We start from the raw sequence: 14,869 nt of genomic DNA, 5'->3' as shown, positions 1-14,869 counted from the left end.
AAAGTAAGTTTTTTTCATAGAGTGGGTCAAGTCTCCATTCTTTTACTTATAAAATATTTTACATCTAATAATGTACTAACATATTTTACTTACTTTAAAATGGAGACTTGACCCACTGCATAAGAAAAAATGGTTTGAAATGTCAAATTTGCTGTTATTTTGTACGTTTTGGCGGTAAAAGTGGTTTATATGGGATATTTTTTAGAGTTCTATTTGGATTATCATAACAAAAAGCATAGTTATGAAAACTAGCTATTCATAACAAAAGCTAGACGTCAAAATTTTCGTTTTCTAAAGACTTAAAATTTCAGCTTTGAAATTTGTCCTTAAGTGGGTTTCTGGCTCGACAAATTCACCCATGTCCTTTTTGTGTGTAAAATTAAACAATGACAGTCATAGAAGTTAATGTATCAAAAATACTTGGTCAAACTGTACACAGAATATAATGATTTATAGTCGTCCTAATCACATCACTTCGGTATTCCAGGTTATTCAGACAAGCCAAGACACACGAGTTAGGAATTGCACTGTATTTCTGGTTGCTTCGAACTTCCTCTACGATATGAATGTAATGGCAACCTTTATCATGATCTGAGAAAGAAAAACGGTTAACATTTGATACATCTTTCATATGAATATTTAAGAAATTTTTTTACTTTTATCGCCATATTCTATTAGATAATTGTAAAAATTACGGAAAAGAAGCCATTCCCGTGAGCTGAAGGCCATTTAAATAGACTTAAATGTTGTGATATTTTTCTTTAAAGTGCATTAACGATCTTCCAAATTTTACATACACTTTTCCTTCACACAGTCTCTCTTAAGAATATCCATAATGATATTTTCCATTGGACAGCCAGGTTTTATTACCTGAAATTGTGAAGAAAATAAGTGTAAATACTATGTTTCCCTCAAAAGAAAAAAAAAAAACCAAAATGCTAGGCATGGCAAATACCAAATTGAGAGAAGTCACCTCGTAAACTATGTGTTTCTCCTTTGCAAATATCCACCCTTCTTCTTCCAGGATACTGAACACTTTGTGCAACTCAGTTTCTCTGTCTACAGATGAACTGTCCTATAAGACAGGAACAAAATCAAATCAAGACGGTATCTTATGTACTCCCTATATTACTTAGTAAATAAAAATAATTTCCGTCAATGTACTAGTACTATAGTGCATTGTATATACTTTTTCGAGTTCAGTTGGATCGCCCGTGTGGCGCAGTGGTTAGAGCGTTTGCTCTAGAGTCACGCAGTAAAGCGTTGATCCTTGCGTCGCGGGTTCGAATCCATTGTGTAACGTGACAACCGGACCGTATAAACCGAAGTCCCGTGTCGCAGAAGGTGCTGGCATGAAAAAAAAAATCTTTCAGTACTCAAAGACCGTAAGTGCCGAGTACAGGGGAGTCGAAGGGAATGAATAAACAAATAAAAGAGTTCAGTTGGGGAACATCTTTTTTCAAGACACAAGCTTTTGAAAGCAAACGTGATGGGAAAGCACTCAAAGTCACGAAAAAGTTCGGGCTTCCGCACAAAACTCAACAAAAAACTTTAAGAAGGCATTTTCCTACATAAAATTAATTTAAAATATGTATATCTTCTTAAATATTTTAAAGGCAAAAAGAAGGTATCTGTGACAATATTTCAGTTAACGACAAAAAAATTTATCTCTCCATTAATAATCCGATTCGGAATCAGGTGCAACATGAAAGTTGCACAATAGGGAGTTTCTCAAATATCATTGATTATCCTTATCAACCCTTTTTATGTCCATAAATAGCCCTTCCCGCAAAGAGGATTAGACAGTAAAAGTCACGTGGTAATCAGAAAGTAAAGCACTGCAGACGTTCATTTTCATCTTCAGAGCATCAAGACAAAACTGCTTCTTTGTGAGTATACAGTTTATAAACAAAGACTTTACATCTACATATATAACATTTAATAATTGTATATACATTCTCTTTTATTTTATTGCAATACAAACTTTTCAATATATGCATGAAAATTTTAACTTATGTTCATCTTTAGCTTCAATTAGCGTGGACTTAGGAACTAAGACAGCAGACAGCATCGCCATGACACTAAGGACGGACAAAATCGTGGTGACCGGTGGGGCGGGGTTTCTGGGACAGCACATTGTCAAAATATTACAGGAAAGGGCCGACTATGTCAAAGAAATAGGTGTTTTGGATCTGAAACCTTTCACCAAACAACTAGGTACGCCAAATCCCTTGGAAATTACAGACTTTAAAGTAACAAAACTTTTTTTAATTTTTGAATAAAATTTGTTAAAAGACAGGTATAGAAAACTGAAGCTACAAAGATCCTGATAATGTTTCTTTTTAGAAAATGGAGCCGTTTTTTCATTTCTGAAGCTAAGTCCAGTTTCTTTCTCCTTTATAACATTTTATATATATATATATATATATATATATATATATATATATATATATATATATATATATATATATATATATATATATATATCTTTATTTTAAAACATTGAAAAAAAGTGTAGTCGTAAGGTTCACAAAAACGAACAGACTGATCATTCCTCGCATAAATGTGATATATTTTATAATTATAATAAAACGTCAAAAATATCCATTCCTTTATAAACGCTACTTTGGTTTTTAAAATATCATTATGAATTTTTTTTTTTAGAATATGAGGACAAGATTCCGTTGACAAGTTTTATTGGCTCCGTCACGGATTACAGTGTGGTAGAGAAAGCGTGTCGAAAAGCGTCCAGTGTGTTCCACGTGGCAGGACTAATCAGCTTTGGGACGTCACCTGACGTTGACGCAATGATGGAAATCAACGTCAAGGGTATTTCACACAAATCTTATCTTTATTAACTTCGCAGATCAAGATATATATTCTTTCAAAAAACTTAAAAACTACAATAGCGATAGTTTTCTTCGCATCTTCCAAGCTTGTTTTGATTGGATTTTTCCCCAGTCCCTAAACGAAATTCAATGCATCTTGCTTCCAAATAAATCTGTAAATTTTATCCATTCAATATCAAATTTTACTTAATTGTGTAAAAGGAACACAGAAGATACTTGAGGCTTGCGTGGAATGTGGTGTTCAGAGACTTGTCTTGTGCAGCTCAGTTGACGTCGTAATAGGATTCGATGACATAAGAGATGGCACTGAGCAGACGACAGGAAAACCATATAAATTTCTGTTTCCCGGATACCCAGAGACGAAATACATGCAAGAATGTATGGTTTTACAGGCCAATGGTGGACCTACTGTCAATGGTAGGCATGGATGTACTGTTACCACTGTGATACGATCCGCTATTTTTGCAGAACGAACATGCTTTTGTGTCGCATAAAACCAATTTTAAATTCCATTCACATTGAAGTTGATTTCAGTAAACGTTCTACCCCATGTTTGCATCGCATTTTGATCCAATGCAATGTTTTGCCATACTACATTTAAATTAACTGGTTTCCTTTTTTCATGATACATGTATGAGTTTTTAAACTTTGTAATAATTAGAACTGTCATAATTTTCACTAAAAAATTCATCATTGTGTCAATCATTTTTCTCTTTCGAAATATATGCAAAGTAATAGATCACATCAATTTAAATTGAAATATGGTTAATGTACGTTTAACATGAATTTCCTGAGAAAATTCTCATTAATTTTGACATTATATAAAGAATTATCATGAGCATGTTGGTAATCTAACATTTACTAGTAATAATTACTAGATATCTAAAGACTTTGAATGGCCACATTCTGACAAATAAGTGCGTCTTGCTGAACATCCACACTTTTGTGTCGCAAAAAACCTGCTTTAAATTCTATTGATACCAGATTTTATTTGTGTAATTTGTGTTTTGTCCATGCGTACACTTCTATCGAAATATTTACTAGTTTTACTGTACAGATTATTACAAAGTAACTAAAAGCTGGTTAAATGCAGGTAAAACTGGTTTCATTATACCCCCTACTTGAAAGCCGGGGGGGGGGGGGGGGTATAGTGATGGGGGTGTATGTCTGTTCGTCCGTCTGTTACGCTTTGGGGTACCCCTCTCTTATCAGAAACTCCTATTATACCACTGAAATTTAATGAGCTCTCAGAGAATCTATGTTACGTAGTGCCATTGTGCACCTCCTATTTTACTTTTTGATTGGACATATATTTCAGGTTTCCAATTGCAAAACACAGACAGTGAAATTCTTTCTGTAATATTGGGGGTACCCATCTCTTATCTGCTAATCCTCCTATACCACTGAATGAAATTTAATGAGACTTTCACAGAATCTTTATTACCTAGTGCCTTTGTACATCTCTTATTTTACTATTTGATCAGGCACATTTCAGGTTTCCCATAGCAAAACATGGCCACTGCCATTCTTTTTATAAAATCATGGGTACCCACCTCTTATCTGCAACTCCTTCTATACCACTAAAGATACTTTCACAGAATCTTTATTACACAGTGCCATTGTGCACCTCCTACTCTGTGTTTTGACAAATATTTGGGCTTTCTCATAGCAAAAAAAAAAAAAAAAAATGGACTCATATTGGAGCGGGGGTATCATTTTGTGAGCTCAGTGCTCACAGTACCTGTACTTTTTTATTGCATTTGTGTTTGAAGAAAACAAACAAATGTACCCAGTAACACAAATCCTTACAGACTATCATAATTTTTTATCAATATATATTTTGATCTGATTCTGTTGATATCTTGTGTTAATTTTTTTTCATTTTACAGGAGATACACTGGTTACAGTGTCTCTAAGAGCCAATGTAATGTATGGAGAGGGGGATCAGTACTATGTCGCCAATGGACTGTGCTCAGCTCAGAGCTCAAAGGGAACACTTGTGCAAGTAGGTAATGGAAAAAATCTGTTTCAGCAGTGCTATGCAGGAAATGCTGCCTGGGCATTTCTTTGCGCTGACAAAGCCTTAAGGTCTGACAAATCCATTGGAGGACAGGCCTTTTTTATACCAGATGACACCCCACTATCAAATTCTTTTGATTTCATGAAACCATTCCTTGAGAGCAGAGGCATGACTCTTTCTTCCTACAAGATTCCATTTTCTGCGGTTTATTGGCCACTTGTTATGTTTGAATTTGTTTTGAAACTTCTTTCTCCACTGGTGAGAATCAACATTCAAACAGCATCGTGCAGTGTCAAGTACATCAACATGGACCTTTACTTCAGAAGGGACAAAGCTGAAGCTATCCTGGATTACAAACCCATGTTTTCACCAAGTGAGGCCATGAAGATGTCACTCAATTTTTATAAGCATATGAAGTTATGAAATGCATGTACTACAATTAACTGTATTGGAAAGGACATGATGAAGGACTAATGAAGTTTTTCAAAATAAAAATAATATAATAATAATAATTTTCAAATTGATTGATTATATAGGGCTTTATGCAGACAGTATTTCAGCCATTTTCGGTGGTGTTCCAGATTTTTACAGGAAAATCAAAAATAATATAAAAAATTTTTGAACACAAGATTTGAAACCAGAAGTCTCTGACGAGACTGTAGCTCTACTGGTTGTACTTATAAAGGAAGATAAAAGTAGCACTTGGACTTGAAACTTTGCAGCAGCAATAAATAGAATGATGATCCTTGGTTTAGTCCCTTTTTGTGGCAAAATTTATTGCAATCAGACTAAAACTGTAGGAGGAGTAGCCTTTTAAAAAAAATTTACAGAAATTTCAATTTAAGTACACATGGGAACATCATTCGACAAAATTAAAAAACAATAACAACAATTACGTATCTCAGTGTAGTCTACTTGTGTGCCAAGTTATATTGTAATCAGATCAAAACTGTTGGAGGAGTAGCATTTTGAAAGTATTTCCAAGAAATCTCTATTTTTAGTAACCATGGCAACACCATTCATTGAAATCAAAAACCGATACACAGAATTATGTATCTTATTGTAGTCCACTTGTCTGCCAAGTTATACTGATATCGGTCCAAAGCTGTAGGAAAAGTAGCATTTTGAAAGTATTTCAAAGAAATTTCTATTTTTAGTAACCATGGCAACACCATTCATTGAAATCAAAAACCGATACACAGAATTATGTATCTTAGTATAGTCTACTTGTGTGTCAAGTTATATTGATGTCAGACCAAAACTGTAGGAGGAGTAGCGTTTAAAAAGTATTTCACAGAAATTTCTATTTTTAGTAACCATGGCAACACCGTTCATTGAAATCAAAAACTTATATACAGAATTATGTATCTTCGTGTAGTCGACTTATGTGCCAAGTTATATTGAAATCAGACCAAAACTGTAGGAGGAGTAGCATTTTGAAAAATTGTTTACAGACGGACAGATGGACGGATGACGGACACCTTACTATCGCATGATCTCTTCTGGTCTCTAACCAGTAGAGCTAAAAATTAATTGAATGGAAAAGAATTGGGAAAAAATAACTACTTCACAATTCCTGAAATTACATAAATGTAAATGAACTTAATGAAGGGCATTCAAATTTGATATTTCTGAAATCTTCAACAGAGGTTGTGAATGATCAGAGGACACACTTGATACGATATCAGGGCTCTCATTGTCGACTAATTTAGTCGCCATGGCGCCTAAAATTTCTCAGTAAGTCACCAAATTGGCGACCAGTTCAAATTAACTTTGCGATCATCAAATTCCAAAACTATAAATATTTTCATTATTTTTTTTTTCTGAAGAGAAGAAAAGAATCTTTACGATTGCAAAAGACACCCTCCCCTTCTTGGGACTAATCCAATGGGTCCATATATATCTAAATTGGCGCCTAAGAAAAATTTGCATGGCGACTAAAAATTTGCAATGGCAATTAATTCTTTTTTATTAAGAGTCAGCTGGCACCTAAATTCTAGAAGTCACTTAGAGGCCTGGATATAATATTACATGTACCTAATATTTTTATTTGAGCATTATTAAAAGGACATATTCCATTATATGTTCAATTCAACTTTGAATATTAGCATCCTGTCGACAATAATAAAGTATTTCGTAATTTCCTACCTTTTCCCAAAGTTCAGTCACTTGAGGAAGACTACTTATGTGCTTTATATTTATTTCATCTGGTTGTTGCTCCTCCATGTAAATCAGTAAAAGTCTTTTTAATTCAGGTGCAATCTGTTAACAGAACAATTACAGCTTTGTTTAGTGCCATTGTTTGGTGTCTTCCAGTCTTAATACAAAAAATCTGAAAGGTGTTTTACCTTTCATTAACGTAGACATCAAAACCACTTTTATTTAGCTTGATATAAAAAATATACAAAGAGAAAAAAATTGGTAAATGTTAATGTCTGGAAAGAGCACATTTTTAAATTATCCAACATCTGTTTTTCAATTCTTCTCTAAATGTTTTTATTTCTAACAACTGTATCATTTTTATTTGATTTATCTGCAACATAAGGGGGTCATGGATCACACAATCACTTGAGCAAACTGCTTTCATTTCACACTTCCAGATTACAAGTATTGAGGCCCTCTTTTGTGGTGTCAAACTATCTCAGAGCAATACATAAACTAATTTAATAAATTGTGAGTCTTGTTATTTTGAATAAGAGAACATATTCCAAAGGAAAACTTGAAATCCCAATCCAGACCAAGAGATCATGACTTTAACAAACTTGAATCAACATTGCATAGAAATACTTGCATATTAATTTGGCTAAACTCATCTTTTCTGTTCTGTTCAATAAAACAAAGTTTTACAGAATATTTTTTGGCAAAAACTATGTCCCTAACCAGCACTAAGGATCATGACTCCAGCAAAATTAGAATCTACACGACATGAATATGTTTAAATTATCAAAATAATGATTCCTAATCCTGCTCTTTTGCGAAAAAAAAAAAAAAGATGTGTTTTTGAAACACTGATGCCCCTTATAGCAAACTTATAGCAAAGGTTAACATTTCTCCAATGCAAATCAAATATGTTGGTACCCAAAGTAAGGTCTTGTCTCTGGGAATATACCTGTGAAATATGAAAGCCCTAGCAGCAAACACTGAATAGATATGGAAAAGGTTAAAGTTTTTCAAAAGTATGTCAAACATCAAGGTCAAATGGTCAAAATTAATGGTGCCTGAGGAAAGGACTTCTCACAAGAAGTACACATGTGAAATATGAAAGCCATAGCATTAATCATTCAAAAGTTATGGCCAAAGTTAAAGTTTTTTCAAAAGTAGGTCGAACTCCTAGGTCAAGGTCAAAGGGTCAAAGTTGTTGGTATCCAAAGAAAGTTCTTGTCACAAGGATTATATATGTGAAGTATGAAAGCCCTAGCACCAACTGTTCAAAAGTTATGGCCAAGGTTAAATGTTTTTCAAAAGTAGGTCAAACTCCTAGGTCAAGGTCAAAGGGTCAAAGTTGGTGGTATCCAAAGGAAGGTCTTGTCACAAGGATTACACATGTGAAGTTTGAAAGCCCAAGCACCAACTCTTCAAAAGTTATGACCAAGGTTAAAGTCTCATAGAATTTTGCAAATGTGGGTCAAACTCCAAGGTCAAGGTCAAAAGGTCAAATATGATGGTACCCAAAGAAAGGTCTTGTCACAAGGAATACACATGTGAAATATGAAAGACATAGCTCCAATCAATCAAAAGTTATGGGCAAGGTTAAAGTTTTTGAGGACAAACAGACAGACAGACAGACGGACTGGGCAAAAACTTCTTCGATACAGGGGCATAAAAATAAATTGAATTTTATTAGATATTCCAATATAAAATTTTGACTTCTTTCTTTGTCCACAACCTAGCACTAGAACACGAGTGGAACATACCCTGAATCTTTACTGGGTTCACATGCACTTGCATATCTATTAGACCGTATATACAGTAAAACTTGGTTATAAGGAAGTCACTGGGACTTCAAATTTGACTTCCTCATAACTGAGATTCTTTATATCCATATAAGGAACATAATAAAAAGTTGCCAAGGAGATTCATAAAAATTCCTTATAACCAAGTTCTTTATTATCAAGTTTTGCTGTAGTCTATTCTATAGATTTTTCAAGCATTTTCTTATTCAAAATTGATCTCTTATTATGGTCCTAACTTACTCCGGGTTTTCAAGACTGGAAAAAAACATAAATCTACACTACATTGGGATTTTTGCATATTAATTTTACCAATTACAGCCTCAATTTTCTGCAATAAAACAATTTCAAAGATTTTCATGTTAATTGCCCTAACAAGTTGAAATGTGAAATGCATAAACAATTACATACAGACAAACATGAATCGCACAAACTTTGATCAGAAAAGTTCACATAAACCTCTGTCTTACTTGAGCTGATAAAAGCATGTAAAGATAATACAACAAAACCAAAAGGCCATGAGATGAGTTACCTCTCCTTGGTATCCTCTTATACTGTTGCCTAGAGACATTTCTGAGAGCTCTTCCAGGACTTTCTTTGGTAAAGTATCCACGTCATACAATGTTCTGTACAGCACTGGAAGTTCTGCCATTCTGACAATCTCCATATTAGGATCTTCAATTTTATCTTGTATGTCTGTTAAGTTTTTCTCTAAATGCATTGTACACAATTTTATGCAAATTGTCTATGTGAGATGCTTGGTTTTCTTCCTTGGCTTTATGTACAGCATAAATGTCCAACTAAGTTCAAATGCTTGATCTCTAACAGTTTTTTACAGATGTTTAAAGTCATTACTATATATTTTCAAACATTTCATTCAAAAACATCTGTAGAAATTAAAAATGACCTCAGTAAGATTATCTAAGAATAAGAGTCTTATAAAAAAATAAAACACATTTATTCATGAACTGAGATATACAGTAATAAAAAGATACTATGATAAGATGCCATAACTTCTCGCTCCTCCCTGAAGATTCTAATTTTACCACGGACATGGACCAAGTCTCCAAGATAATAACCCTCATTCTTTTTACTTTCAGACATCATAATGGCTGAGACCTTCTCCTTCAACACTTTTGGTAGCTTGCTACCTCCCTTTATTAAGTGTTCAGTTTCTGTAAAAATAAAAGTATGGAATTTCATTGTGGATGTTACATCAGCTTTTGTTCAAAATATGGTAATATTTTACGTTTTTCATAATCTACCTTCTGGACTTTGTTTTTTCATTCTGGTTTTCCAACAGCAGCAAGTGATGACACCAGTTCCATCATCAACTTAGAAATATAAAAGCAAACATTAAAAGGAATCAATTATTTCTTTCTAAATGTAAACTTATAAACACCATTCAGAAGTATCCATGGCTTGAAGGACTTTTTAACAAATAAGGTACTTTTTTATAAAGTTTTATCAGGATGTAAATAAGAGTTGGTCACTTGATCAAATCCCATAACAAGTGGCCCATTGGCCACGTCGCTCACCTGAGCACACTGGCTAGGAAGAAGCAGAAATCAGTTCAGTATTGAATGGGGGGATGTTTCTTTAATAAGATGACTAATCATGGCTTTGCTGTTCTTGAGCAGAAGATTTTTTCAAGATGGTTCCTATATATTCTTAAGCAAAACTTTGACGCTCTGTTGTGCCCCCATCCCCTGGAGCTGAGTTGTTCTTGAGAAGGATTTCAAAGATATTTCCTATGTAACGTGTATGATCAGGATCTTACAAGGGATATATAGGGTTTTTTTTCTTTTACTCTGTCTGAGTTTATGACTGGAATGATTATTAAGACAGCTCTGTCTGAGGTTATATCACACAGTACTTAAATTTTCTCTTATCTAGAGAATGGGACCGGGTAAGGTACTACTTGCACCATGTTTCTCCCCTAGGTTCCCATTGATAGATAAGAACCAGATATCTCAATCTTCTTCAGATAAACTACACCCAGAACTTAACATCGATTCCTTAGGATACTTGCCACTGGTGTTTATAAATTTTATACTTTTATTTTTCTCTGACACTTAAGGTTTTCCATCCTCTTTCCTTAGATGTCCATCACATACATAATACTCTGATATTAATTTAAAGCATTTTACAGTAGAAAAGGATTTACCAAGAGAAAGTTTCATAAATGTAATTAAGCAGTAATATTAACAAAGAAGGCATTGAAGTCTATGGGGTTAAGCGATTTTTTTAAAAATAAAACATCAAATAATATCAAATAATACTGTGATGGAAAGATGCATTAAACATTAGAAATAGAATGACAATTGAAAATGATTTTTTTTTACCAGATAGATTAGAACAAATGCTAATAGTAATAAATGGGAATTATGTCTAAAAATACTGAGTATTCAACACCTACACATCTGTTATGTATTCAATTTCATTGAATCTGTTGCTATTAGGGATGGAATACCTTAACTTCTTTATTGATGACTCAACATCCAATTTCTTCTGCTAGCTTCTGAATGCCTGACTTTCTCAAAGCTTTGCCTTTTATACCCTTTGGTTTGGCCACTTTATTCCAAGGGTTGTCAGGTCATTCCATTATTTGAAGTTTACTAAATTGCCCCTTAACCATTGTATGTAAAACTTTCTTCAACTGTTTTGGCTCCGCCCTACCCCTGGGGGCCATGATTTGAACAAACTTGAATCTACACTACCTGAGAATATTTCTGTATTAATATGACTAATAATGGCTTAAAGAGGTTCGTTCCTGAGCTATTGAGCAGATTTTTGTCTAGACCTCTATCTAAAAAAAAAATCTGCATAATGTTTTAGTTCTTACAATAAATTTGGATTCTGCAATGCTAATTAATCTATATTCAATAAAAACCCCATGATTAAATTCCATACCGAAAGCATTAAGTGAGGAACTATATTTTGTGGTGGAAGGTTTTATAGAAGACAATGATCATTTTTTTCTCATTCGATATATTATCAGTATTGTTAAGTTTGGATTCCTATTTTTACATGCAACCTGCACACATAGTTATTTTGTTCAGTGAAATGTTTTATGCTGGTCCTAAATAATATATTAAATTAACCGTCATGAATTCTATTATCATATTGGACAAATATAACAAATAAATTGTGAAAGTCCTGGGGAAAAATAGCCCATTTTAGGTTAAAAATTAACACCATTTTAGTTATATCTAAAAATTAACATCACAGACCCCAACTTTTAATTTTATTTTCTGAATATACAAAATAATTTAAACCATTCTGCTTAAATTCAGAAAAATGTAATTATTTTCAAATGATTTTATTGCTTGTTAAATTTTTAATGCCAGAAAAATGAAATTTTTTGAGTGCAAAAAGGTCAAATAATTGACTATGCGAAGTAATTTGAAACTTTTTTGTTGTCACAAATTTTAAAGAGACTATTCAAGACGAAAAAAGACTGTGTTTGTTCCCATAATTTATTTGGATAAAAATATTAGAGGAAAAACTTAGAAAAATGTGTGACATAATTACAGTGCAAAAAGGTCATATTAAATGCTCCTTAGCGCCGAAAGAAGCACATTGACCCCCATTTTTGGTTTTGATTTTTAATTAAGCTATGTGTATAGATTCCAAAAAAAATATTTGATGAAAAATTCTCACTACTTTTGATAACAGGATCCATCCTCCTTAACTGTTCTTGAGGAGAAGATTTAAAAGACATTTTCTATATATTGCTATGGTAAACTTTGACCCCCTGTTGTGGCCCTGCCCTACCCCCAGGGGTAATGATTGGAACAAATTTGAATCTACACTACCTGAGGATACTTCTATTATAATATGACTAACCATGGCTTTGCCGTTTTCAAGAAGAAGATTTTTAAAGACACTTCCTATATATTCCTATGTAAAATTTCGACCCCCTCTTGTGGCCCCGTCCTATCCCCTGTGGTTATGATATGAACAAATTTGAATCTAGAATATGTAATGAAGCTTTCACCTAAGTTTCATCTTCTCTTGCCCAGTGGTTCTTGAGAAGAAGATTCTTAAAAGATGCCACCAAATTTTCACGAATTCTTAATTATCTCCCCTTGAAAAAGGGCGTGGCACTTCCTGTGAACAAACTTTAATCCCCTTTACTCAAGGATGCTTTGTGGCAAGTTTTGTTGAAATTGGCCCAGTGGTTCTTGACAAGAAGTCGAAAATGTGAAAAGTTTACAGGCAACAAATGGACGCAGCACACTCTTTGATCAGAGAAGCTCACTTGAGCCTTTGACTCAGGTGAGCTAAAAAGCTTACAGGGCTTTATGATAAATTTGTTCACTTTTACATCCCGATAAATGTCTAAAATGATACCTTATTACTTATATTCGCAATTTTAACTGATTTATAACAAATATATGCATACTATCGTTTTAAATCCATGGAATTTTTTATTTTTTCCAAACCTAAATGGTATAAATTGAATGTGTTGAACTGCTTATGACGTCACTGTAAAATTATGACGATCCTTTATGACTTAACAATGAAATTATGGTCATGTGACGAACCTGTTTTTATACAAACTAAATACATCCTTGTTCAAATAGTGTTATACAAGGGAAAACATTTCAAACGTAAATATAAGGAAATAGATTAGTAAACATATGCAAAAAGCAATTTCCTGCTTGTTAATAAATGCACATTACTTCTTCTGCAACTCTGGGCCTCCAACGTATTTTGATTTGAAGTAAAATAGAAAAAAATACCGATATTTTCACTTTCATTACAGTGCAAGAAACCACCAGCTTTAAATATGTACATATAGATGTTGGGTTCTTCATAATTTTTTTTAATTAGTTAAGGAATTGAAAATGGAATTCCTCATGGCCTTTATATAGTAATGCTTGGTTGAAAGTCTAACAAAAGCTCCCTTTGTTTTAGCACATTTAAAATTTTTGACAATTAAATTACTGTCTCAATCTCAACACTTCAATATGTGAATAGACAAAACTGAGGAATACATACAATGTCACTATTAAATAAAACATATTTTTTAAAACAAAAAATCTATTTTATGAAAGTGCAATTTTTAGTTAAGATTAAGTAAACATACCTGCATAAACAAAACATTTTATATTTTCTTGTCTTTTTACTACAACTCCAATGATGTCCACTTTATAAATTGGATGCTTTTTATACCAATACATTCCTATTAAAAAAACATGTACTTTTTTGATAATATAGAAATGAAAAAAAAATATTCATACTTTTTTTTTGTTCTAAGAATCCCTATCTACATGCACTTCTGAAAGAAATATAACAGGGAAGGGAGAAAATGCGAGGGACTAGACTAGCTAAGAGTCAAACCTGTGCCCTTGATTTCTAGACATGAACATGTCTAAATGCTAGAGAAAATTTGTAATAGGTGGTATTTAAAATTCATAAGGCAGATAAAAAATTCGTGTATAAATAAGCCAGGATATTTTTTCTGTGAAGAAAAGAAAATGTATTCATTTTTTTAAAAAATACTAATGGCCATGCATTTGACACCAAGGCAACAATAAATTTAAAAACAAGTGTTCAAGATTTATAATTCCAAGAGTTATGATGCAGTTCGTCCCCAGTCTTGATTGACATACCTGGAATAATATTGCATGCTTCCAAATTAATAATGTCTTGGATATACATCTTATTAAATGTATGAAAACTGAAATCCAAACCACAAAGGTCGCTCGGAATTCTTTCATTTAAATTTGTGAACCCCTTATTTCCATCAACTTCCAATGTATTTCCACTCATTGTGCTGTTAACTATAAGCTACCTGAGTAAAATTAAATTAAAAAATGAAAGTGACACCCAGGGATAACGTGTCAATTTCTACGATTAATTCAATGATGTTGAAATTTCGCGGGAAGAAATCAAATAGGAAATGAACCTGTTTCTAAAAATGAGAAAATAGTTATCGTATAAACATATATATTCCGGAATAAAATTTTGCCAAGCCATCCCCTCCCCCCTCATTTCTGGATAAGTTTTTACGATGTAATAAGATTAATGTTATTACATAG

At 33.1% G+C, this 14,869-nt stretch overlaps 2 protein-coding genes across 2 annotated transcripts; one reads left to right on the top strand and one right to left on the bottom strand.

Annotated features, from left to right (window-relative positions):
- Positions 1-402: 402 nt before the first annotated feature.
- Positions 403-14,650, bottom strand: LOC133206037 (CST complex subunit STN1-like). The gene is made up of 9 exons (XM_061341945.1): positions 14,441-14,650; positions 13,915-14,010; positions 10,085-10,153; positions 9,815-9,994; positions 9,352-9,506; positions 7,018-7,131; positions 974-1,075; positions 798-870; positions 403-591 (listed from the first exon to the last, which is right to left on the bottom strand). The coding sequence occupies exons 1-9, from the start codon at positions 14,598-14,600 to the stop codon at positions 425-427; spliced, it is 1,116 nt and encodes a 371-aa protein (XP_061197929.1). The 5' UTR covers positions 14,601-14,650; the 3' UTR covers positions 403-424.
- Positions 2,066-5,292, top strand: LOC133206215 (3 beta-hydroxysteroid dehydrogenase/Delta 5-->4-isomerase type 1-like). The gene is made up of 4 exons (XM_061342156.1): positions 2,066-2,217; positions 2,665-2,829; positions 3,051-3,266; positions 4,739-5,292. Exons 1-4 carry the CDS (start codon positions 2,076-2,078, stop codon positions 5,290-5,292), a joined length of 1,077 nt encoding a protein of 358 aa, XP_061198140.1. The 5' UTR covers positions 2,066-2,075.
- Positions 14,651-14,869: the final 219 nt, after the last annotated feature.

The sequence above is a fragment of the Saccostrea echinata genome, unplaced genomic scaffold (assembly GCF_033153115.1).
Source record: "Saccostrea echinata isolate AGI-Se365-2 ecotype Australia unplaced genomic scaffold, CSIRO_AGI_Sech_v1 ptg000054l, whole genome shotgun sequence".
NCBI lineage: Eukaryota > Metazoa > Mollusca > Bivalvia > Ostreida > Ostreidae > Saccostrea > Saccostrea echinata.
The sequence above is the reverse complement of the archived record's forward strand: the minus strand, read 5'-3'. Positions and strand labels throughout refer to the sequence as shown.

Excerpts from the sequence above, each read along its gene's own strand:
- LOC133206215 (XM_061342156.1), top strand. The coding sequence starts at position 2,076 with ATGACACTAAGGACGGACAAAATCGTGGTGACCGGTGGGGCGGGGTTT. Across the intron at positions 2,830-3,050 it reads GATGGAAATCAACGTCAAGG|GAACACAGAAGATACTTGAG; the intron begins GTATTTCACACA and ends ATTGTGTAAAAG. Across the intron at positions 3,267-4,738 it reads TGGTGGACCTACTGTCAATG|GAGATACACTGGTTACAGTG; the intron begins GTAGGCATGGAT and ends TTCATTTTACAG.
- LOC133206037 (XM_061341945.1), bottom strand. The coding sequence starts at position 14,600 with ATGAGTGGAAATACATTGGAAGTTGATGGAAATAAGGGGTTCACAAAT. Across the intron at positions 9,995-10,084 it reads GAAAAAACAAAGTCCAGAAG|AAACTGAACACTTAATAAAG; the intron begins GTAGATTATGAA and ends TTATTTTTACAG. Across the intron at positions 592-797 it reads AGACTGTGTGAAGGAAAAGT|ATCATGATAAAGGTTGCCAT; the intron begins GTATGTAAAATT and ends TTTCTTTCTCAG.